The sequence below is a fragment of the Homalodisca vitripennis genome, chromosome 3, assembly GCF_021130785.1.
Source record: "Homalodisca vitripennis isolate AUS2020 chromosome 3, UT_GWSS_2.1, whole genome shotgun sequence".
NCBI lineage: Eukaryota > Metazoa > Arthropoda > Insecta > Hemiptera > Cicadellidae > Homalodisca > Homalodisca vitripennis.
In genome coordinates this window covers 162,800,633-162,827,570 of record NC_060209.1, presented here as the reverse complement: position 1 = coordinate 162,827,570, position 26,938 = coordinate 162,800,633, and the positions used below count along the sequence as shown (strand labels likewise).

At 32.3% G+C, this 26,938-nt stretch overlaps 1 protein-coding gene across 1 annotated transcript; it reads left to right on the top strand.

The window, feature by feature from the left end:
• Window positions 1–26,872, top strand: LOC124357716 (tryptophan--tRNA ligase, mitochondrial). The gene is made up of 8 exons (XM_046809725.1): window positions 1–530; window positions 3,712–3,873; window positions 5,592–5,690; window positions 7,201–7,364; window positions 7,626–7,747; window positions 10,855–11,125; window positions 13,445–13,541; window positions 26,084–26,872. Exons 1-8 carry the CDS (start codon window positions 423–425, stop codon window positions 26,207–26,209), a joined length of 1,149 nt encoding a protein of 382 aa, XP_046665681.1. The 5' UTR covers window positions 1–422; the 3' UTR covers window positions 26,210–26,872.
• Window positions 26,873–26,938: the final 66 nt, after the last annotated feature.

Genomic DNA, 26,938 nt, shown 5'->3' with positions numbered 1-26,938 from the left:
GCAGTTTACACGTAAACCTGATTTAAATTTTCTCAGCACGAAACTGTTTCATAAGTTTATTTCACTGCTTGAATTGTTATGTCCACGACTAGTCATAGTAATCAGCTGATCGTTTAAAGGTGTAGGATCAGCTGTTCAAATACGTAACCCGGTGTAGGTTCACAACAGTTTTGTGTTTGTAATCTGCAGTTGTAGTCAGATAACACTTTTGATCGTAATCTAGATTTTTCAGCACGAAACTGTTCTAAAGTTTATTTCACTATTCGAATATATAGTTTTAATCAGTTTATGATATTTATTTAAATTCAAAGGATTCCTTTGGTTTTGTGATTACAGCATACACTGTAAAGTTTTGAGGTTATATTTACTCTAGGGTCTATTGTAGTATACAGTGATTTTAATTCTAATATAGGCCTATAATAATGATGGCGCTAAGAAAGAGGTGCTGTATTACACTATTGTCCTGCTTTAAAAGATTCTGTTCCTCAAATGCAGTTGGTAACGAAAATGTGAAAAAGTTACACAAAAAGGTTAGTAGTATGAGGCCTATGTATTGATATTATGTTGTAAGTGCAGAGTCAATAGTGTTTAAAATCAACAGTATGCAGGATTGTTGCTACATATTTCTTGAGATATTAGTTCTAGGCTAAATGATGCATCAGTTACTTGTGAAGGGGAGACTTTGGGTAGGGTCCAATAAGCGGACCCGGGTTTTTTATATCGAAATTGGGGTAAAACGATATTACTTAATCATAACCATCGATATAATCAATCGATATACTGATGAATTATTTTTAACAACTTAAATAATCTATATGAACAGCTGTAAACACTTTCAAATAATACAATTAAGGTAATATTTTAAATTTCACGTAACATTGTGTATTAAAATGGCCGTCAATCTTAGGAAGCTTCACGAAAATTGCTTTAAAAAAAACGATAAAAATATGTTTTTTATGGCTTCAGGATGTTGGGTTAGTACCTAAGAAAATCCATTATGTGATATTTGTGGAAAGGTAACAAATGTAACTGTCAGAGGAGCTAACATGGTCGTCTTCAGATGCAAAAAAGAAGGAGGTAATGGTGGACACAAACTTTAGTAAAAACGTTTTCGTTCTGTTTCATTTAGTTAAAGTTATGAGTTTCCCTAATTTTGGTTATGTTCATTTATTATTTGTTATCATTAGTTCACATTTTAATTTTAAACATATGATTGTTATTACTTTTATATCGATTGATAGTCTATGATTCGATATGCGAATATTAGGTATCGATGATTATATTCTTCGATATAAAAAACCGGGTCCGCTTATTGGACCGTACCCGAGACTTTAATAAGCGGCCTATACTTGTTATTCGGTTGTTTTTGTCGAATTGTTCACAAAAAGTGCAATTCACACAAAAACACTAAAATTGCTTGAAATTGCTTGGTTTTATTGCTTATGGCATATTTTCCACATATTGATCGCCATTTACAGTCCCAAAAGTAGTTACTTCTTGCTGTTTATTATTTACATTAAAACTGCTATAAGTAATAAGGTGAAATCATATGCTAAGTTAAATAAATTGTAACATAATATTATGCCTTCGGATAAAACCATTGAACAATTCGTTAAAACAACAGAATAACGAGTGTAGGCCGCTTAGTCTAGCTCTTTTGAAAATCTAACATGGAAGCTAAGAGACCTAAGCTTAATGGCATTGGTATAAGTAGCCACCACGACAATCATAGGAAAGACTAATAAGCGGCCTACACTCTTTATTCTCGATTGATATTATCGAACAATTCAATATATTATCCAACTTTGATATGTAAAAATTACATACAAGACAAATATATTACTGTAATAAGAAGAATCTCGTACATTACAATTTTAAAACATAAATTTAACTATAACATTACAAAACAACAAAACCAACTACGGCCTAGAGTTAGATATCAAAGAAACCTTACAATATTTATTACTTGCCCAGCTTGATATCAATGGGTAACTGCTTTTGTGAAATGAAGGAAAGAATTCTCCCCATGTGTTACCAAGGGGAGGCTTTAATAAGTGGCCTACACTCATCCAATTGTTATTATTGAACGATTCAATATATTATGAAACTTCAATATTGTATAATAATCGTACGTAACAATAGTTATAATACTACATTAAAAACAAGAATAATACATTACAATTTTAATAACGTAAATTTAATAATAGCATTACAAAATAACAAAACCAACTATGGCCTACATATTAAAACACGTTACTGTACTACAGCTTGCCCAGATATCAGTGAGCTACTGCTTTTGTGAAATGAAGGAAAGTATTCTCCCCATGGGTAATCAAGAGCCAAACTCACATTTGTGTATAGAAATATCACAGATAATTTCCTTATATTGATCGCTAGTTTGAAATTCTCCAACAATAATTAGTTACTTCTTTATGTGTTTATTGCTTACATTTAAAATTAATATAACTAAGTTCAAATCATATGTTTAAAACTTATAATAAAAATTATTCATTTGGATAAAAACAATCAATCCATTCGATAATAAAAATCGAATAATGAGTGTAGGATGCTTATTAAAGTTTACACCCTACCAGGAGCCAAACCCACATGTTGAAGTCACTTAAACAAATCTTGTCACTTGTGAGAAATATGTCACATATTTTCCTCATATTCATCGCTATTTTCAAAGTCTCAAAATATTAGTTATTTCCTGTTGTTTATTGTTTATATTAAAATTACTATAATTAATGAGTTGAAATGATATGCTAAGTTAAATAAATTGTAATATCGAATTATTCCTTCAGATAAAAACAATCAAACTATTCAATAATAGCAATCGAATGAGTGTAGGCCGTTCATTAAAGTCTACCCCAATCAAATAAACTATTGATTATAAATATCTAAACTATCGAATATAAAAAAAATTGACCTATAGATATTCAATATTCATAATTAATAGTTGCCAGCTGTTTTTATTTTAGAGAATAACCATATTGTTTAATGCAACCTTAAAAACCTATAGCGTCATTTGGTTTAAAATTATTTTTTCCAAATTAATTCAAACAAAATAAAATCACGTGTTAGGTATTTTAGTGTTGGCCAGCTGCAAGTACAATGGCGATGTATATGACTTATTTGTGTTATCTGCTCTATCTATTATTATTTATTGATTTTATTGTTTGTTCTGTTTATCATCATTTATTCACATCAATTATTCACTGTTTATATTTTCATCTGCAGTTTTAATTGATGGTTATGGTTCTTTTGCATGTTACACCCAATCATAATCTATTTTCTGTATTTATCTAGTTTTCGAATTGCTTTGTTAAAACTGTAAAAATAGGGTTTTCTGTTTGAATATAAAATAAAATAAATTGTACTCTTCAGACAATAAAAAAAAAAAAAAAAAAACTAACTAAATGTTACACTGTTTTGTTTGTTACAATTTATAAAACTTCTCAATTTATAAATGTTCTCTGGAAGCCACGAAAAACATGTCTTATCATCTTATAAAGCAATTTCGTATAGTTTTAAAAAATTGACTGCCATTTTAAATTTAACAAAGTCACTTATGTAAAATTCTAAGATTGTAATAAATATATAAATATTTTCATGGAAAACTGATGGAAAATTAGACAACCTTCTATTTATAATATTAGAATACACTTCATAGTGAAAACATTTTATTTTAAATACATTTTTAAATTTTAGACAATAAAGTGGGAGAAACGAGTATTTTCTGCTATTCAACCTTCTGGTGTTCTTCATCTCGGAAATTATTTTGGAGCTGTTCAGAAGTGGGTTGAACTACAAAATGAGGGAAATGATGTATTATATAGCATTGTTGATCTACATTCTATAACAGTGCCCCAGGTAATGTACATATTAGTGTTGTGCTTATTTACTAACTATTATTATAACTAGGCTAGATTAATAATTTTTAACTGAGTATTTAACAATTTTGATTAAAACGTAGAACATGAACTATTAATTTACCAGCCACATGTCAAGTTACAGACTTGAAAGAAAACACACACTCTTGTACATAATTTTATTCAGAACATTGTGAACAGTTCAGTTGTTGTGAGGTTAAATGTAAGAAAGGACCATGTGGTCCTAATTTCGCCTCAATAAAGAAGTGTTTCTTTCTTTCTTTCTTTTTTTCAGTTCAAATACGCACTTAAAAATTATTAACCATATCCAGATTAAATATTCATTACTAGGTGGAATAAGATAAATATGCTAAATATAGTTTACTTCATGTTTCCAAAATCACTAAATAAAACTTTCATACCATTGATAACTACTAATTGCCACAAGGGTTAAAGGAGATGTTTAGAGTTGTGTCAAAAACAGGGTGTAGTTACAGATGATGTTCACAGAATCAAGGGATACACATTGAGGTAGAAAGACTCTTCATTTCTTAGACAAAAGATGGCTAAAACTAAGTACTTGTGTGATTGAGGTCCTTCCCGACTATTCCGTCGTTAAATTTTCTTTCCTTTAAATAGACAGTATAATCCTCTCGTCCATAAAAATATGCATTTAGAATATTCATTTCCTAAGAATATCATTTAGTGGGAATTCTCTTAACGTTTTAGAGAGCTTAAAATTAATTATGAATTTTATTTTAATTATTTTTAATTTTAATTATTAACTTAATCAAGTCAAAACCTTTTTCAAAGAATACAATTTAAATTAAATACAACTAGCATATAAATCAAATTATGTGTTTTTAATTCTTACACATAAATAACTTTATAAATAAAACACATTTATAACAAAATCAAAACATTTTATTTATGTGAAACTATTTTTATGACTTCAAAACATAGGGACTCAGTCTCAACAAAACAATCATCTGGCAAAATATAAGAATCGCCTATTACATTTAAAAGTAGTACTCAAACATATTTATAATTTATGATATCAAACAAATAAAAACTGTGTAAATACCTTGGTATAAATCTTTCACTGCTTTATCAGTAGGACTTTCATACTTAGCATTTTTTTACAAATTATAGAGAGGGTGGTAGTTGGCTCTATCCAAAACTGCACTTTTACATTTCCTTTTACAGACCATATTTACAGTTTTTATTTTAAGTTGTAGACAGCTTGTAAAGTTCTCTAGATGTTGGGTTTAAATGGGTTAATGCTAGTACTCGGTCACTTAACATACCCATAACTCATATAATTAGGGAACTCCCACTTTAAATAGGTTCATAATGCAAATATATAACATATTATCAATAAATAATTAGCATATATTAGACTTATTTTACTAAGTTAATGTTTCCTGTACAAGATTTTAGAGTTTGTATATTATTTTTATAAACACACATATATATTTGCCTATACAGATAGATTTGAGATTCATTGCATACAATAAAATATTCAAAATTGACTTTATGGACACACAGATTTGTATAGAGTTGTATTGTAGTTTTGATAATTTTTTATTACAGTTACAGAAATGGAAATTTGGGAACAGGAGACTTGCCTTTAATTAATTACAATTGATAGCAATAAGAAACATTTAATAAACAGTTACTTATTACCTGTTTATATCATGTTTTTTTTGTAATACTCAGAATCCAGAGGAATTGCGCTCCAAGATACTATTGATGACAGCCAGCTTGTTAGCCTGTGGCATTGACCCTTCAAAGAGTGTTCTCTTCCAACAATCTAAGGTGTGTTATTTAAGTCTGTATACTATTTTAATTGAATGATTAGTCAAGAAAAAATGGTTATTTTAATAACTATTGGTTTTTTTAAGTAACTAACATTTTTAGATTCATTTGCAAAACGCAGTCAGTTATTAATGATTCATAGACATGAGGAAAGACATTCTCTAACTCAGTGGATATAAATTTAGTTAATTATAAAATCAAAGTTGAAAATATTGTACTTCATAAATACTCTTATTTATGTAAAAAAGTAATTCATACTTAAAAACATTAACTGGTCAACAAAATACAAACGCCTATACCATAACAATATAACATGCCAATTAATTCTCCAATTTGTGTAAGTAAGAGCTAAATAATGAAATCATTTTAAGTAAGAAAGGAAATATTTTATTTTATAAACTAATAAGTTTATGCCAGTAAATACTGTGCAATAATATCAAGGAATTGAATATTGCTGTTTTGAATCACTTTATTGTGTCTGCGAATGTGACCAAAATTACAATATTCAGTCATATTTTTCACCTGTTTCTTAATTATTAAAATGAGTAGATATTATGATTTTGTAATGTTTGTACAGTGAAATTTGATTTTTATATTGCACATATAAGATTTTTTCTAGGTATTTTCTTTCAAGTACTATAAAAACCAAATATACTCTACTTTTAATTGTTGGGATGAACTTTTGTATTGAACAATTTCTTCAGGGTAATGTAATGAACCTGCAACATTACTAATAGTGTTGGCCGATTAATCAGTAATTGACTGTCATAACTGTAGTTATCATAATTCTTAGAATCATAATTTTTTGATAGATTAATTATATCATAATCTATTTTTATTCTAATTCTCAAATTAAGGAAAAAATTAATAACATTGTGGGAATATCAAGGCATTTAGGAAATGATGCTAAACCTCGTGCTTCCCTTATATAGGAGATTTTGCACTTAAGATGCCAACATACTTTCATAGTTAGACGTAACTCTAAGATTTAGGTCGTTCGTAATAAAAGATTTTTATGGAAAGCAATTATAAATATTTTATTTTAAACCAAAAATTTATTCATTCTTACTTTGATGTGAATAATGAACTTAACATTGAGCATTGAGTATGAATGTTTCTATGAAGTAAATTGGTTGTCAGCAGTTATAATTTTGGTGGAGGTCAAAATGTGAAGGTATCAAAAGGGTTAAAAGTATGAAATGATAATTTTTTCTCAGCTAACATATTTAGTTTGACACACTCAAAAATCAATTACAAGACATGAAAATAATTGTTCAATCAGCATCAGCTAACCGCATACAGATCCTTCAAAATGGCATCTTTTAGTCCCTAAATATCTAGTTGTCTGACAATGATGTAACTGTTATTTATATGTCTGACGATCGTATACAGTGCAAATTGGCTCTTGACCCCTGAACTATAAGTAGGCTTCTGTGGATCGTCAACTTAGGCTCAACACAGAATTTCATAAAGCACGGTCAGTAATAAAACACAATGTTTTTACACTTAGGTTCACCAGCACACAGAGTTAGCCTGGGTTCTGAGCTGCAATGCTACAATGGCAAGACTCTCCCACTTACCACAGTTCAAGGAGAAGTCAGCCTCTATGAAGGAAGTTCCTCTTGGCCTCTACATTTACCCTGTCCTAATGGCAGCAGACATCTTGCTGTACAGGTACGTATCATGAACATTACTTTAGAGATTAAATTGTTATTTGTTGTGTATTTTTTATAGTGTCTAACTGGTAAAACACAATACTTTTTAATTCCATCAGCAGCTGTGCTGTCAAACTGCTTGTTGAGTGGGAATTTTAGGTCTAATGATTAAAGTTTTTTTAAAATAACTTGTTTGTGTGAGAGAATTTAGTACCAGTAGTACAATAGTATAGGCTTCCAGTCGTCAGTTGAAGGATAGTGTAAGTGACTGATGTTGCAGAGCTACTCACGTGCCTGTGGGTGAGGACCAGGTGCAACACCTCCAGTTGGCCGCAGATATTGTCAGGACTTTTAACCATCATTATGGAGAGACCTTTCCTTATCCTGAGCTCATCATGGAAGGTACAGAGTGGCGTGTTGTGGTACAATATGTGGTAAAGGGGATATGGAATAATTGTAATCCATCAATCTTCCTTAACCAGGAGTGGGTGTGTGAAGTTGATCAGACTTAGTTGAAGAACGAGAGCTGTGCTCTTTATTTAACCCTTTGACCGCTAATATCCTCATGTGAGGATGTCGGCATGTTTGTACGAGAACCGCCAACATCCTCATATGAGGACGTTTCATAGTATTGCTATATTTTTGGTATTTAAACAGATAGAGAGGTCTAGTTTGGTGATTTGTCATCACAAAGATCAAACTAGTCAATATTTAATTTTATATGTTTAAAACTTACTACGTCTGTTAACATTGTAATAAAGGCATTCATCCCCTTTGCTTGACAAAGCACAGATGCTAAGAAGAAAAGAGGATCATGAACATACCTCTATTTACTGTCAGATTTGTATATAATGGTTTAAATAATTTTGGTTTTTAGTTTTTTTGTATGCTGCTAAGATACGTATTACATTGTTAAAAAGTATACACATACATGTCTAAACATCTCCAGGATAAAATTTGCACTGTCTATTCTGACTAAGAATGGCTGAGTAAGAATATGTTGTAAATCAATTATTCCATTTTTAGAAAATAATTTATTGCTGTATAATTTATCATTAAATTTCTTGAAAATTTTCACAAGTCTCCATTATTACTTGTGTTTGCATAAAATAAATGTTATATACACAATATTTTTTGTTTATGTTGATTTTTGAGTTCAAAATAAAAATTTAACTGTATAATTGTTTAGTTTGTTTTAGTACTTTTTGAATATAAAAAAATGATTGAAGCTTTGATTAAACGTGTTTATCTTGTAGTATAGTTTAGGTGGCCATAGGGTTAAATAAGTTCCAATAAGTACAGGACACACAATTCAACTAATTTACTGTGTTATCTTAATAATTTGCCAAACATTTGAAAGGCCAGTCATATTTAACAAATTAAAACCTCTATTGTAGATACAGTAGGTGGGATGTTCAATGAATCAATTATGTGCAAAGAGTATACTATAAATTCTTTCATCGAACTGTGAGTGAGGAATATAAAAACCAGATATTTATTACTTTAGCTGTCAGTGACTGATATTTGTGACAAGACAAACCTCTCTGTAAACTGCCATTTTTAGGCAAAACTAACTAAAAACTGCATTTAATCAGGGATTTTTTATCTGAACCATTACAAAACTTTTTGGAATACATTGTACTTAACATAATATCGATACAATTTGCAAGCTGTTGGCCTAACATTAACATGGTGCTAAAGAAATTGGTGCCCAACCATATTTTATTTGTATAATAATACTAAAGATAAACAGAGCACCTAACTCATTTCTAGTGTCCTCTGGTCAAAATGGGCAGGAGAGAAGTGTTCCTTAAGTTTAGGCATGCTAAAGCCTTAAACACTAAGTGAGCTACATCAACTCTAATCATTATTCTCCACAGCAAACTAGATCAAAATATGCCTTACCCCAATGTCTTGACAGTTTCAGTTTGTGACATGTTGCTCCTGAACATCCACAAGGTTGCTCAGGTGTAAGTGATGACAATATCAGTTTTTGCTGGAATCAGTGTAGGTTAAAATATACGAGGGCTGTTTTTTTTTCAACTTCCGATGTGGTATAAAAATAAAACTAGGGAGAGTAATTAAATAAATTTATTATCAAAAGTTAGGTACATTATTAGTTACTTTTCAACATAATCGCCATTTAAATTGAGGCATTTTTCATACCTGGGTACAAGCTTCTTAATACCTTCTTCATAGAAGTTTGCCGCCAGTGATTTGAGATGGGTTTTCACGGCGTCTCGCAGCGCGTCGTCTGTTCGGAAGCTCTGCCCTCCTAGCATCTTCTTCAGTTCCGGGAAAAGGTGATAGTCACTCGGCGCTAAGTCAGGACTATACGCCGGATGGTCAAAAACATCCCATTTAAAACCTTCAAGAAGACGCTTTGTCAAAGCAGCACTTTGAGGACGGGCGTTGTCATGAATGAGCACTACTCCTGATGTGAGCATTCCTCTCCTTTTGTTCTGGATAGCTCTCCGCAAATGTTGTAACATACCGCAGTATCCTTCCGCATTGATTGTGGTACCTGGCTCTAAAAACTCAACAAGCAATACACCTTTTGATCCCAAAACACGGTGGCCATAATATTTTTGTTGTTGAAAGTTTTTTTGAATTTTTTGGGTTTGTTTGGAGAGTTTGAATGCATCCATTGTTGGGACTGCTGTTTCGTTTCTGGGGTGTCGTACAGAACCCATGTCTCATCTGTCACGATTTTGATCAAAAAATCTTCGCCATCAGCTTCATAACGGTTCAGAAAAGACGTTGCTGACGCCATTCGCCGAGCTTTGTGGTCATCAGACAACATCTTCGGCACCCATCGCGCACAAAGTTTTTTGTAGCCTAACTTGTCAGTTACGATAGAGTATAGGGCTGACCTTGAAATCTCAGGAAACTGATTGGATAGCTCCGTAATCGTAAACCTTCGATTGCTTCTTACACTTTGGTCAACTCGATCAACGAGATCTTCGTTTGCGACCGACTTATGTCCTTGGCCCCTTCATCATGAATGTCAACTCGTCCATCTTTAAATTTCCTACACCAATCACGCACTGCACTGTCACTCATAAAGCTTTCACCGTATACTCGTTCCATTCTACGGTGAATTTCTGCTGCAGATAACCCTTCAGCTTGCAAGAAACGAATGACACTTCTCAACTCACTTTGGCGGGAGATTCTATCATGGTAGCCATGTTTATGTGTCGCTAGATAAATTGGAAATGGCGTCGGCCGTCCGAAAATGAGTGAGGTTGTAGTGGGAGAGGTGCGCAGTCGACTGCCGCGCATTGCTGGCCGATACCGCTCGCCCAGCCATCTAGCGGCACGATCGGAAGTTAAAAAAAAAACAGCCCTTGTACACAACTAAAAAACTATAGAGTTAGAGTTATACCTTGAAATAAATCTTAGTTACTTCATTTAAACTTAGTTTGTGTATCCTTTTTAAAATTTCTCTCATGAAACATTATATTCAGAAATAGTTATTTAGCAAAATTTAGATTTACTACCTTTTACAGATTCGGCTAGAAGCAGAGTAAAAAGTCTGCGGGAACCACTGAAGAAGATGTCCAAATCCCACACAGACCCTAAAAGTAGGATTGAGCTGACTGACACTCCGGATGAGATTGTAGAGAAGGTGAAAAAGGCTGTGACAGATTTCACATCAGAGGTGACGTACGAGCCAGAGACACGTCCAGGCGTGTCTAACCTCGTGGCCCTGCACGCGCTGTCAGCTGGTTGCACCTTCCAGCAAGTGTGTGAGGAAAACGCTCATCTTAACACAGGACAGTGAGTACAACTGCTGGCTTGCAAACTAAGACATTCAAAATACAGGATTTGTTTTCACAATCCTAACTGATTTGGACTTTAACCTCTTTGACACTTTAAACACTTATGACAGAATGATGTTTTACTGCAGGCCATTTTGATTCAATAGGATATACTAGTATTTCTAGAAAAGTCTTAAGTATAAATGTTGGTTCTTTTTTCTTAATATTTCATGCACCTGTCGGTTTAAAATTATGTTTCAAACTTGAGTCTTTTACATTGCTTTTATTTCAAAGTATAACATTGTAAATAATTATAAATCACAGTTTGTTGAAAGATGTGCAATGAAACATTACGTTTTAATTAACACAAGATTTTTAAATTTCTAAAGTTAGCTAATAAAAAAATAAAATAGTTTTTATTTTATTTTGTGTTCGTAGTAAATGTCATAAGCTACTGATCTATTTTCAATCTCTTTGTCATGTACCACATGTATAGAACTGATATCTTCCAAATCACTAATTAACTCAAGGTATGATTCATTGATACAATAGCTTGAACCTGTTATTGTCAGTAGAACTAACTAATTATGGTAACAAAATGTATTTATCTATATGTATGTATGTATATACATTGTGTTTGGAAATTCAATTGCTATTTTCATATGGTAATTTCAAGCATATTGAGAATGGTACAAAAAAACAAGATTATAAGTTATAAACAGTTTAACCCTTAAAGCGCCGTAAGCGCATATGCGCGCGAGGATCGACTTTGCTCTGAACGCCGTAAGCGCGTAGACGCGCAATATACTTGTTTTTACTATTTTGCACTGTTAGTTCAGAGTTTGTTCGCTAGACTGTGAGGGGTGTATGTTACAGTAGTGTAGCGGGGCTGTGCCACATCACGTGAAAATCTTTGTGTTTAACGATCGATACTGAACCGGTTTTTTGTTGAACAGCTGGCAGTTTGGTAGTATTGCTCAACGCTGCAAGCGCATTTATGCGTATGTCACTGCCTCGCCACGCGCCGGGCAGCTCTTGTGTTCTTCTTCATATCCTGTTGAAGCAGTGCGAATAGTTGATCGGTAAACTACTGTGTAGTTTTTATGTGTTATATGATCATCTTTTTATGAAAGTTATATATTTATAAACTTTTGAAATAAACAGTTTCTTGAATGGCGATAAAAGTCTTTTTTCCTCGTAGAAATATTTCTACTCCTTATATTTATAATTATGTATTTTAGCTCTTGTTCCGAAATTCTACATTTATGTTTATTTTTTTTATTTAGGCTTGTTTTTACTCCAATAAGTGTTACAATATTTTATTTACTTCTATAAACATCTGAAAACCATTTTGTAATTATTATAAAAATAACACCCGTTAGAGGACTAAGAATTTGGAAAATATTTGGTTTTCAAATGTTTGGCATGTAAATTTAATTTTTTATTATAACTTTGTATTAAATATGTAATATACTTATTTTCTAGTTCTATTCTAGTACATATAAGCACGCAATGTCATCATTGATATACATAGCAATAAAAAGAAACAGTAAGCATTGGGTAAAATTTATAAAGGAGCTGGAACGCTACATAGTAAATCATGTGTATTTTGGGCAATAAATATGATAAAAGATATTTTTTTGCAGTTTCTGTTTAATTTTGTTACCTACAAATAGAAATTAAAATTAGCGTTGAGAAAATCTAATTTTTTTATAATAAATGAGCGCTAATCCAGAGTTTAGCTGAAACTGTTTGGCGCTTTAAGGGTTAAAAGTAATTTATTGTACCAAGTGTTCCAAATCTTATGCACACTGAAAAGACCTTGGAAACTATAAGAGATGCAGCAAAGATAAAATGGACAAAGTTGTGTGTAATAAAAAGACCAATAAGTCAATGTGGTATGTTGAGTTAGTTATTGGTTGCGTCATTCATTTTCTGTGCTCAAAAAACTATTTTTGATTAAAATGTTCAAACTGTCACAGCTCTCGTATTAATACTTATAATTGAGATTTTTGTCAAAATCTTATACACTGTATAACGGGTAAGTTCACTTTAATCTCAAATGCGACAGTGTTCATTTAAAATTGCAACAAGCAAACATCAACCAGTGGACATTAAAGTATGAATTAAGCATATTTATATGAAAATAGAGACTGATTTTTAAGTCACTCTGGAAGTAATCACAATTGGATCAATTATGTAACATTTTTGTATGTAAAGCTAGCTGCACCATGCAGTGTCATTTTGTAGTATTTAATATTTAAAGTGTATCAACATGTACATGAATTAATTTGTGGTATATTTATTTAATACTATAGAGATATATTTATCTGAACAGGTACAAGAGGATTGTTGCAGATGCCATCATTGCCAGGTTTGAACCTGTCAGGCAAGAGTTGATTCGGTTGATGGCTGCTCCAGAGTATCTAGAGGAGGTAATATCTGTGATTTGTTTGTAACCAACAGAAAAAACTGCTTAAATAGTGAGATTTACTACTAACATATTCTCAGTTCATCCACTCACAAGAAAGAATGAACTATTTTCAAACCAGTAGTAGTTGATAAAAGTTATGTAACTCCTTAAGTTTAATTAAAATCAAGTAATGTGCCAACAGCACAATATAAATGCCAAACTTTAGCATCAGTAGACAAAACATTACATTTAATTGTACGTTTTACAAGCCATAAATCTTGATAAAATTGTAAATTATGATTTATATTATGTAAATAAGTTGGCTACAAAGTAGAGTGGTGTCTATTGAATTAAAATGACCAGGTATAAGTAAATACTTGATGAAGAAGAACATGTTTTTGTTTTATTGATAGCATGTTTTATTGTACAATAACACCAGATAGTAATGAAACTGATACAGTTTTGTGACCAGTAATAAAATCATGTATTAAGATTAATGCACTTTATGTAGTAAAAACAATCAAAATCAACAACGCTTCAATTGAAGTGTGTACAGAGGCAGTAGCGGACAGTAGTACATTTTATTGAAATGCCATAAAATATCAACTGATAAGTGAAGTATAAATCTTGTGACTGATGTTCTTGAAGAAGATTGTCATGTGAAATGCAAGAAAATTTCTGAAGCCATACGTATTTTAACACGTTTACAACGACATGTACCTCATCGGGGTACACGTTGCTATGCGATTCATTATTGCGTTTGTGTTATCTGCCTGTCTTAGGGGTTTGTTAAATTTAGTTAACTATTTTGATAAATTATTTTTTTAGGTACCTCTTGGAGTACACAAAAAATTTTTTTTTCAAGTCTACATAGATTTTACGTTATTGTTAAACATTTAACGTAAAAAGACTATTACGGTTCTTTGCAATAATTATTGAAAAATTTTACGGTAAATAAAAAAGTCCAGAAATAAGCCGTCGTCGTGAATGTGTTAATAATCTATGTATTTCAAAATCTGAGAAATAAAATTGAGAAAAAATGTTTATTCATTGTATATATAACATAATGTAACAACCTTATAGTTATTACAACACCCTATTATTGGGTTTGGTTGTTTTCACTGTTAAAAATATTTTACTTACTCCTAAAAACCTCCATTTCTTTGGGGTGGGGCATTTCCACCTTGTGTAATGTAAATTGTCTATTAAAATTATAGCTCTCAAGATTTACTCCCTCCTACAAAACATCCTAATAAAGTTTGAATTTTACCTTTGTTCAAAGAGTACCCATTTTGTATACAATTGCCTGAAATAATTGTTCTTCATATAGTCTCATCACAACCTTAATTTTAAGGTATTACTCAATAAGTCATCCTATTTAAAATGTTATAATTGCTCCAAAACCTTTTTTGGGGGTAAAGGTGTAATTTAAAAATGGTCTAAAATGTTCTCAGGTGATGTTATTTATATCCAAAGGATATTTCAAAATTTTCAAATGGAGAGAAGTTGAGGTCGGATGGTTGGACTTGGGGATAACATCCAAAATATATACAGGGTAATCCTTTTAAATGTACTACCATTGGAATCTTTTAATCCTGCAGAAGTTAGGAAACTTCGCCAATTTTTTTCTCAATAATAAAAATATGTATTTAACAATTTGTATAACAAACACGATTTTCCAATATTAATATGTGGACACTAAGACAGTTTAAAATGGCAATTTTTAATATTTTAAAATAGCTATAACAACAATGGTAATTAATAAAATTAGGCTGTTAGGTCCAATTACGACATCAAGATAGTATAAAGGGTGAAGCTCTTTGATAAAAAATCATCAGCCCACATTTTGGTCCAGTGAGTACCAGTTCCATTTTGATTATTAAAAAATAGTCTTCAACTGAGTATTGGGCTAAAAAAAAGACACATTGCATTTTAATACAGCATTTATATACCAAATCTCTATTATATACCTGAGTTTTAGATTGTGTATGGCAAATTAAATTTCTCCTAACATTCTTTTGGAGTGACCTAAATTGAACCTGGAGTAAACTGGCGTAGTGTATCCCAAATTGCGAACAAGCAATACACAACCAGTTGTGAAGGTCCTTCAAATATTGCTGATTTTATTGTTTTTCTTACTTAATTGGTTAAACCTGGTTCACATCTGGTGTATTCTCTGTGCAGTCATACTATGAAGCTGAGTTTTGTTATACTAGAATGGTCCATTATTGTGCTATGGACCTAATATGAATGGTTGATACAATAATTGTTATAAAATTCACCACATATGTGGTTTATTATGAAGGAAAATGTACAACTTGGAGCATGCTTGATAGAGCAGTTTATATAGGCTAGCCTGCAGGAATTTTTATAAATTTGATCCTGAGTTTACAGTAAAATAAGTATATGAAACAGATTGGGAGAAAATTAGAGAGTTAAAATGAGGTTGAGAGATCCGTAACTAATAATATAAGAAAGACAAACATGCTCTGATAGCCTGTAAGAAAGAAAAGAGGTCCTTGGGGAAACGAAGAAATAAAGATACTATCTAAAATAAAAATAAATTTAACAGAAAATTCACTAAATCAAGGAGTAACTAAGACTGACAGAAACAGTCTGAACTGCATAATATAAAAAATAAAAGAATTAATATGTTAAATAGCTATGAGTTCACCATTATCATGTGCGGTACAAGATGGTGCTGGTTAGTAAAAACCCGATCTGTGGAACTTAACCTATAAGAGTTACTAATAGCTCTGGTGTAATTATGTGTGATAATGACATGCTCCAAGACTGTAAGAAATGGTTTCATTTTGATTGTGCAGGAAGATCTAAAGATGAATTTTTATTTGCCAAAGGTGAGAAGTCTAATTTTCAATGATAGTAGATATGCAGTTTAGCTCCAGTTCACCTTGTTCTTACATGCATCTGAAATCTGATGCTGTTGCAGACTTGACTCCTGAAATCTGGAGTCATGTTCGTCCATGAAGGGATAAAAAAAAATAGTCAACGACGAACAACAAAGAAGCTCAAAACACACCCCTTGCATCGTTTCGACATCAGAGACAACTAGACTACATAAAGTTAGTGCAATCTCGGTGAAGAGGGTATTCCCACCATTATCTCTTCAGGTGCACAATCAGATTTCAGATGCTGTATGTAAGAGGAAGGTGAACTGGAGCTGAACTCAACATTCGCATATCTATCTATCATTGAAAATTAGACTTCTCACCTTAGAGCAAAATGAAAATTCATTCTTTAGCTCTTCAGCCTTTCCCACCATAGCTGCTTTATGAAATAGATAGATATCTTTATTGATCTTTAAACTTTTACATGCAATGGATCTCGTCACAATAGGATGCAATTCAATTTGAAATTTAAACAACAAAGAGTCATACATTCAAATGAGCAATCAATCATGCAGCAAAACACATTGTTAAATCATTAGCAAACACATTGTTTTTAAATCATTGCTATTATTGTTAATACAGTTGAATCAAAGGTATAGATAAAATAAATAGTTAATAAGTTAAAAAGGGTTTAAAAAACAAGTTATAATCAATTAAAAAGTTAAGTAGGATAGTTACTATGTAAAAAAAACATTGCGATCAGTGCTAACCATTCTTTTTTAACGTAACAAGGCAATGCTTTTAAAATGGTTACATAGACTAACATGATAAAAAATAAGCTATATTAGGTTGATGGTAAAAATTAAAATACACATGCAAGTTACAACTCATCAAAACTTTAACATGCTAGTGTCAGAACTGTAAAAATTCATCGAGTTTATAAAAGGGGTCTTTCAATAAGCTAGTTATGCATGACTTTCTTGAATCGTTTTACACTATAGGGTGAAACCGCTAACAACAAAGAAACCTGCGCAGAAAGCAACTATTTGAGCAGCACAGCGCAGGAGGGGCCCCCCTCCGGCGGGGGGGATGGGCGAGTGGGCGGAGCATCTTCTTGTCAGCTGTTTAAATCTTGTCTTGCTCGCGCCATATTGTTTATACTGACTGCAGTTACTTACCTATTCTCTATCTGAATTGTTTTTGTTGTGTGTAAGCCTATACAACAAGTGTTGCTTAGCTCGCGTGTACATATAGTCGATGGCGTCTACATCTAAATCGGGGTGTTTCTCAGGGTCGTCCACTTCACGGACAGGCTCGCGAAATTGTGTAATAAATCTAAAGTCGGGAACAGTACTTTACAATGACCAAACGTAGTCACTGTAAGCAAATGCGACGGGCGTACTCTGAGTATCCTTAATTAAAAAAATACAGCTAGAGGGAAAAACGATACTCAAGCAAGAAGTAATTTTGGCTTTTTGTGCAACAGCTGTAAAAAAAAAAAATTCTTGTTGAGTCACAAAATGCGTCATAAGCAAGAAAATACATGATTTTTATGCAGTCTCTGAGTCACTTAAACTTAAAGGCGCAGTTAGCGGAAATAAATTCCTATAAGCAAAAAAAGTTTGGTTTTTTTTAAAAAAAGGTAAAATAAACGTCATAAAAATTCTTAGAAAAGACGATTTTACAAATATGCGCATAATGAAAAAACTGTACATTGATTTATGCATTAAACTTAAAAGCAATTTTTACCTCCCTAATCCTAAACCTTATAACTGAAGGTAAAGAATACATTATAGAGAATATAATGAGGGATAAAATGCCCTATACTTGGGACAATTCAAATGTGAAAAACTATGTGATAAAGCGACACAGTCAAATATTAAGTAATAGAAACAGACGATCGTAGCAGGTGGCGAGCAAACTATTTACGCAAAAATTCAAAAACTGAGAAATGAGAAGACAAAAAAATATAGTGTATGTAGACGAGACTTAATATAACAAGTTCCCAAAGTCGCCGTTAGTGTGGTTGGCAGTCTCAATTTGAAATTGGGATAACGAAAGACGTTGGGAAGGGCCCCCAAGACTTATAATAATTCATGCTGGAGGTGAAGCAGGGTTGTTCCAAATGCCTTAAAAAATATGGATCCTACCGTAGGCCTAATAAGAAGGGGAGGAAAAATCAATGTGTCTCAAGACTACACGATGATATAGGAGACTACACAAACTGTTGTGGGATCAATCAAGTGAGAACAAATCAAAGTGTCATTTCCAAATCTCCCTGAAAAAAAGTGTAGTTGTTATGACAATGCAAAAGGCTAACCATAACAAGGGGGAAGACGACAAAAAACCAAGCAGTGTGCGACGTTAAAAGAAAGCCGACATTCCAAGACTGGCTCACGGCAAGGTATTGAATTCGCTCCGACTATGACAAAGACTCAATTGATAGTTAGTCAAATCTACTCCTGCGACAAAAAAAATATTCCATTGATAAATTTTTTTTAATGATGCTGGACACACTGTAGTTCGTCTGCCGCCCTATCATGCAGATCTGAGCCCAATAATTGGGAGTTAGTGTGGGGTGATATTAAGGGCAGAGTCGCTGAAACACTTTACTGGGTGCATGAAAGAAAAGAAAGAGCTCTGCTGGTTATAAGTTATTTAGTGAGTACCCTACAGTTTGCGTAATGGCGGAAGTGTTGCGAGCACGTCTATAAAATAGAAGAATATATAGGCAGAGAGAATATGTCATAGACGAAGAATGCAGTGGATAAGAACTAATCATATCTGTTAACAACGACTCATCGAGTTCCGATGCACGATGACGGCATCGGTAGTGATGGACGAGGGGATCTAACGTCTGAAAGTGACGGCGAGTAGCAGAAGGCCCTGGTATTGCCGTTTACGATTCGACCAATATTGACACGAGTAACCATATTTATTTGAACAAATATATATAAGTAAATATAACACATTGTTTTTTTACCGTTTCACATTGAGTTCTTATTTACGTTCTACTGTTAGTAGTTTTTTCATTGTAATTAAAAAGACTAGTCCAGTTTTAAATGACATATATATTTGTGTTAATTTTTATTTATTGTAGGCTAACCATTTTATGGGTCCAGAGCAAGTGTCTTAACGAGAGAGGAGTTTACATTTTGTTGTGAGGTTAGCCACGCCCACGCAGTGGCAGTGGCCAGGTTTATATGTAGATGTCTGTCGTTCGGTCTGACCGTCTGTCGGACCGTACAATTCGAACGAGTCAGTCAGGTGAACGAGTGATTCCGAATCGGAAGTCTTTCAAAAGACCCGTTCACTTTGAAAGTTGTGTTCAATTTGGCCTGGCAACTGAATAAATTTGATACTTTTTTTCCAAATCAGGTGAAATGAAAAATGAAATGCAAAAATGGTTAATAAACCATTAATAATAAAATAAAAAATAGTACAATAAAACACATATACACGTTTTGCAAAAAACGTATGCAAATACATACAATGTCTGAAATCGTGTATCAGAGTGTAACAATACGGTACTTATACGTAGTTAATTATTTCTCATTAAAACTAACCTTGTATTAATTCTATTTTAATTCAGTTAAAATTTTAAATAAGAAGAATAGTATAACCGGGATGAGCCTACATGGGCCTAGGACCTGTGCGTAAGGCTCTGGTCGTGAATATTAGAACTCAAAACTAATAATAGAACAAATGAATTTTATAAGTAAATAATAGTATTTTTAGTAATTTTTGAGATTATTAAATATGGTTTTAGAATTTATTTTTAATCCGGCTGGATGGCAAATCCACTGGTGAGAACAGTGAGCACGGCAGGAAATTTATGAGTCACATTGATAATGATACGTAACCGAGTATAAATCTAGTTTTGCTGCACTGTCGTATGAAGTATTAGTTATGTGTAATTATAGTGAAGGACAGACCGAATAACAATAAATAGCGAGGAAGGGTGTTAGAAGTTCAACGATAATAAGGGACAACAGGTCTATATACTTCTTCGCCATCTAACGAATAGTAACCAATCCATGTGGTAACACATGGTCGATTAGGTGCGATGTGCTGGGTCGATCTGAGAGGAGGGCGTTTCTGAGTAGTAGTTTGCATAATAATTCGATTTCAATGAACCGTTAAAACTTATAGTCAACCTGGGTATTAAGAAAAGTGGTGGGAACTTAATCGGTTAAATGTAAAAAATGTGTTATTTTATAAAAATAAATTATTTTTCAAACGAGCAATGGTGTCTGTTTGATGTTTAGTAATTTATTGAAACATTTGTAGTGGAATAATCTTATGATAAATTAAAGGCATACTACTAATCAACCAAGTCCATTGTTCTTAAGTATTAAACGTTTAAAATATTTAGTAATGCATATAATAACACATACAGTTAATTTTTGTTTATAATCATTTCTATTAATAATATATATTTACATTTACTAGATTCCTGAAACAATGCATTTATTGTTATATATCTAAACCATTCACTGTACAGATATGCCGTTTCTTCCTCTATTACGAATACTTTTTTACTAGCAGATCCTTTCGTTCACTCGGTCATTACATTCAGTTCATTTTGTTCAGTCAACACGGATGACCAGTAAATACACGCTCTAGCGGGAAGGCTTAGTAACTCTGTAACTGACCGGTTCAACTGAACGGGTCGCAGCAGTGAACGATACCGACTGAGCCGGATTAGTCAGCTGATTTATTAGATTGAAGATAGAGTGAGCGCCGAGCAGTGGTGGGGATACTTGGAGGGGTGTGGTTGGGGGGATATTTACCCCACCCTGCGTGAACTCAAATCAACCAAGGTTTTTTTTGTTAGCGGTTTACCTATAATATTCTGAGCACTTAAATGTAGTTTGTTAAAAAGTGATATACCAACAAACTTATAGGAAGACAAGATCTTACTCAATCTTGTGTATGGCCTATTAATTAAACCTATTTCTAGTAATATATAATTATGTACATGCATATTAAGCATGAAGCTGCTAAAATTGTTCTTTAACATGCAACAAAACAAAATGTATGTAAAGATTTACCACTGTTAATATTCTTAATTTTACAAAGATAGGTCCTGCAGTGAACTCTGAGATCAGCACCGTATACAATTCTCATGGCCTTTCTTTTGCGTGATAAAACACTGCTATGCCACTGGAGTTACCCCAGAAAAGCAAACCATATGCTAATGTGCTATGAAAAGAAGCAAATTAAGCTATCATTCAGTATGCATTGTTTTAACCCTTTCCAACCCATTAAAATCCCTAAATTAGAAATTAGTGATTTTCCCCCATATCTGATTTAAATGCATGCAAAAGAAGGTTGAAGAACACCACAACATGTGTTGCAAAATAGGTTTCCCTGAGGTTCAATGAAAACATTTCATGTCTATAACACATTTCATTATTGAACAGGTAGAACAACACAATCATATGGCAAAGAGATTTTTATACCTCCTCCAGCAAATAAAATAGAAATAGTGTCAGCCTACTGAGTAATAGACTTTCGATGACACTCATCCCGATTCCCATGGTTTGGACATGCCACATCATTCCTCAGCAGAACTCATTTCTTATCTATTGTAAAAATTTCAATTCTACAGCTTTATTGATCTTTAAACTTTTACATGCAATGGATCTCGTCACAATAGGATGCAATTCAATTTGAAATTTAAAACAAAAAAGTCATACATTCAAATGAGCAATCAATCATGCAGCAAACACATTGTTAAATCATTAGCAAACACATTGTTCAATCATTAGCAAACACATTGTTAAATCATTAGCAAACACATTGTTAAATCATTGCTATTATTGTTAATACAGTTGAATCAAGGTATAGATAAAATCAATAGTTAATAAGTTAAAAAGGGTTTAAAAACAAGTTATAATCAATTAAAAAGTTAAGTAGGATAGTTACTATGTAAAAAAACATGCGACTCAGTGCTAACCATTCTTTTTTAACGTAACAAGGCAATGCTTTTAAAATGGTTACATAGACTAACATGACAAAAAATAAGCTATATTAGGTTGATGGTAAAAATTAAAATACACATGCAAGTTACAACTCATCAAACTTTAACATGCTAGTGTCAGAACTGTAAAATTCATCGAGTTTGTAAAAGGGTCTTTCAATAAGCTAGTTATGCATGACTTTCTTAAATCGTTTTACACTAATATTCTGAGCACTTAAATGTAGTTTGTTAAAAAGTGATATACCAACAAACTTATAGGAAGACAAGATCTTACTCAATCTTGTGTATGGCCTATTAATTAAACCTATATTTCTAGTAATATAATTATGTACATGCATATTAAGCATGAAGCTGCTAAAATTGTTCTTTAACATGCAACAAAACAAAATGTATGTAAAGATTTACCACTGTTAATATTCTTAATTTTACAAAGATAGGCCTGCAGTGAACTCTGAGATCAGCACCGTATACAATTCTCATGGCCTTCTTTTGCGTGATAAAACACTGCTATGCCACTGGAGTTACCCCAGAAAAGCAAACCATATGCTAATGCGCTATGAAAAGAAGCAAATTAAGCTATCATTCAGTATGCATTGTTTAACCCTTTCCAACCCATTAAAATCCCTAAATTAGAAATTAGTGATTTCCCCCATATCTGATTTAAATGCATGCAAAGAAGGTTGAAGAACACCACAACATGTGTTGCAAAATAGGTTTCACTGAGGTTCAATGAAACATTTCATGTCTATAACACATTTCATTATTGACAGGTAGAACAACACAATCATACGGCAAAGAGATTTTTACATCCTCCAGCAAACAAAATAGAAATAGTGTCAGCCTACTGAGTAATAGACTTCGATGACACTCATCCCAATTCCATAGTTGGACATGCCACACTCATTCTTAGAACTCATTCTTATCTATTGTAAAATTTAAATTCTACAGATGAAATCTTTTTCGAGATATTTTGCCACATGATACGTTCACATTTTTCTTCATTTAATTGTGTTTCATATCAGTATTTTAATAATAAATGTTTATACACTAAGTCACTATAAAATAATGGATGTGTTTGGATAATTAAGCTTCGTGTGTTAAAATATCATATGTTAAAATATAAATGCTGAGTTTGTTTACAAATTGATTTTTTCATATTTTCTCTTTAACTATCATGGTTATTCATAAGACCAATGTAAAAATATTCCCTAATCAGCCAAATCCCATGGAGTGACATACACCATAATCGAGCTCAGTGTTCCTCATAAAGGAATGAAGCTTCATATATAATTTCAAGTCAGTTTGTTTTTGAGATATTATGCGGGCAGACAAACAGAAACAATGTTTTCCAGTCCCATGAGTAGGCTTTGCTAACGCTCAGCCAATTATATTCTTCATTTGATTATGGATCATAAATTTATTTTTATAGAATCTTAATAGGAAGAAAAATGCATTCTGCCATGATAGATTGTGCTTTGTTTAACAATTGGACTGAATAACAGTGTATTTATTTGAAGTTTTAATAGACCAACTAAGAAAAAATATAAAATGATGACAAAAAACACTGGATATTTAATCTTGACTCAGCTCAAACAACAAAAGGGAAGTCTGCTTACTTTTATTATTAATAATGTCCCAAAGGAAGAAACAGCACTGAAATTATGGAACAGTGAAGTAACTAACTTGACACTAAGATGTTCTTGCTAGCTTCACTAGAAATACAGCCAGCATTACTACCACAACAATTACAGCACTGTATCCCAGTTCTATAGCTAGGCTTTAATATGTTCCAGTAAATTTTGCTAGAGTACATTGCAGTAAACACAAACTGATGTTATTAGTCGAGCTACTAGCCACCACCCAGTAGTAACATAATTTAACCAGATGAGGAGGGGATTGGGTTGTGAATGAGCTAAATTTATTATCACAGGTGCCTCTAAATTGTATTATTCAAACCTAGTCTGCACAGCCAGACAAAAACCACTCATGAAATGCTTATTTAATGTTTTCTTGGTGATTTAATCACTTACGATTTAGATTTTTACATCTGGTAAATTAATATTGAGTTTGGTAAAAGACATTGAGGACAATGAAACATTAAATTTGTCTGCTAATAGAACAACTGTACGGTAAATTAAAACTTAGTAATATAGCCAATTTTACACAAAATGAATAAAATGTGAATGTTGCAACATTATATAGTAATAGGATGTTGGACATTTGCCATCGTTATATGTTACCAAATGTATAACACAGTGTTTATGTAGTGTTGTACATTTTGTAACATATAACGATGGCAAATGTTTGAAATCCTCTTAAACCTTCCATCGTCAATAACAAACTTTAAACAAAGAATTATAAAATCGTCTATGTATTACTCCCTAAAAGTACTAATCCGCTTCCTTGCTGCCACATTGTCAGATAAAAACGAACTGACAATGTATCCACTTATAGGTTAAACTAGGGGACACTACTGCTCATTTCATAGGCCAATTGTATCTCTATGCTTACTTCTTTACTTGGCCCCCAGACATGATTTTAAGCCTATTTAACTATTATAAAATGTATCTAAAAACTCAACACCGAGACAACATTTGAGAATGCTATTTGCTCTCTCTTCTTTAAATGTTAAACTCTAACTTACAAAAAGGTAACAAATGAAAAATATTTTGAAGTTTGGTATGGTTTCTACTACATGGGTATGGTTTTTTTGGCGACTCAGTATTAGAAAAAAATAATTAGGAAATGTGGAATAATTATAAAAATTGAGAAACTTAAATTCAATAAACATAGGATTTACATGATGACCTCCATGTCAATAAAGAAATTGGTGTAAAAAGTAAAGTGCATGTGTTCTCCCACTCACCCTATCTTGTCTTTTACCTGTTATTACAAGAAGTAGCGTGTGACACCTTGGTGGAACTTCCTGCTCAGTCTCCGCTTTCCTGGTGTACATCATGCTCTGTGTGATTTAGAGGTGTTTTTTGTGTTTAAGATTTTGACTTGCAAACTTTTCATAAAGTTTGACTTCAGTGTGTTCAGAACAATGCTTTTTTTATTAAATTCATTAACTTTTTATGCTTGAGAAACCATATATTATCAATGTTTTGGAACATTATTTCCAGCTAGTTATCCATTTAAAGAGACTACAGTGGTAGAGAGGGTAGGATGAAGAATGTCAACTCAGAACTGATTCTTGTCCAAAGTAAGGGTTAAAGAAAACTACTGTATGTAGATCATTAGTAATTTTCTAATAACAGATGTAGTCAATCACAGTTTGGGTATAAAATTACTATTGCTGCATATTTTAAACTGATTTAACAAGAAAATAGTCAAACTTATTCTTTAATGTAGTCCAAAGTGGCTTTATCAATTTCTTGAAGTTTATCTCATTATAGTCATAGGTTAGTTGTTTGATTGTTTTGTATTTTTTTTATATTGAAGGGAATTTTTAAGTCTGCTTTTGTACTCATCATCAAAACTCCCTGAGAAACGGTATTATTTTCATGTTTTTCATTACTGGTAAAATTAATTCTGCTTGTACTTGGAGTCTACTGATGAATGGTATCCTTTTTTTAAGATGACAATGGGCATTTTCAGTTAACTCTTAGGCTTAGAAAATATTGAGCATGGAATGTAATTCAAATAAAACAGTACAACCTACCTCAATCATATCATACATTATGTATAGTTATGTGCCCTGAGTTGAGAGGATCTGTCTTTGTTCAGGTTCTGGACCAGGGTTCCCAGAGAGCTATGATGCTGGCAGAGATCACATGGCTCGATGTCAGGCAGAGAGTAGGTCTGCAAACTCTTCCTCTACCTCGCCGTGTTGGTGTCTCTTCTGTTTTATGACAAGCCAATTCTTCCCGCTCACGTTCTTATTAGTCAGTTGATATGTGAAATAAATAAAATACCTTACAGTATTTTTCCAATAATTATGAAGAAGCCTATTGTGATTTCATAAAAAAGTTTTTATATATTCAATAGTTAAAGTATATAAAAATTGTCTTGTATTTGAGCTGTGGCGTACAAGAAAAAAAATACTATAAGGTCTATTTTGAAATGTATGTTTTAATTTTAGATTTAAAATTAGTAACTTAGTTCTGAGCAACTGCATCAACTTATGTCATAAGTATTTTCATTTAGCTACAGGATTTTAGAGCAGAAATAGAAGATTTATTGTTTGCCCTGTTTGAAGTAAATTATTAGTTATTGAGTTCTATTCTGACCCTAATATCAAATTTAAACATTTGCATGTAATATTTACAATATAAATCTAACTCTTGGTCATAGCACCATTTGTTGAAATAATGCTATTTACCTGTATATTAATTTTATACTGTAATATATAGTGGTATAATTTAAGTTGCGGAATAATTTTTAGGCAATAAAAATGTGTGACTCCTTCGCGGTAATTCTTATGGAAAAAAATATGCAAGCTCAGATCACAGTGGAATGTAAATTAAATTCTTGTATCCCTACTTTTATAAAAACAGTATATATTCATTCAGTCGATTTGGTTTTGAGTTTCAGTTCCACCTGTTTTCAGCATTATGTTTACTTGAAAAAAGATTTTAGAAA

Excerpts from the sequence above, each read along its gene's own strand:
- LOC124357716 (XM_046809725.1), top strand. The coding sequence starts at position 423 with ATGATGGCGCTAAGAAAGAGGTGCTGTATTACACTATTGTCCTGCTTT. Across the intron at positions 5,691-7,200 it reads TTCTCTTCCAACAATCTAAG|GTTCACCAGCACACAGAGTT; the intron begins GTGTGTTATTTA and ends TTTTACACTTAG. Across the intron at positions 11,126-13,444 it reads GCTCATCTTAACACAGGACA|GTACAAGAGGATTGTTGCAG; the intron begins GTGAGTACAACT and ends TTATCTGAACAG.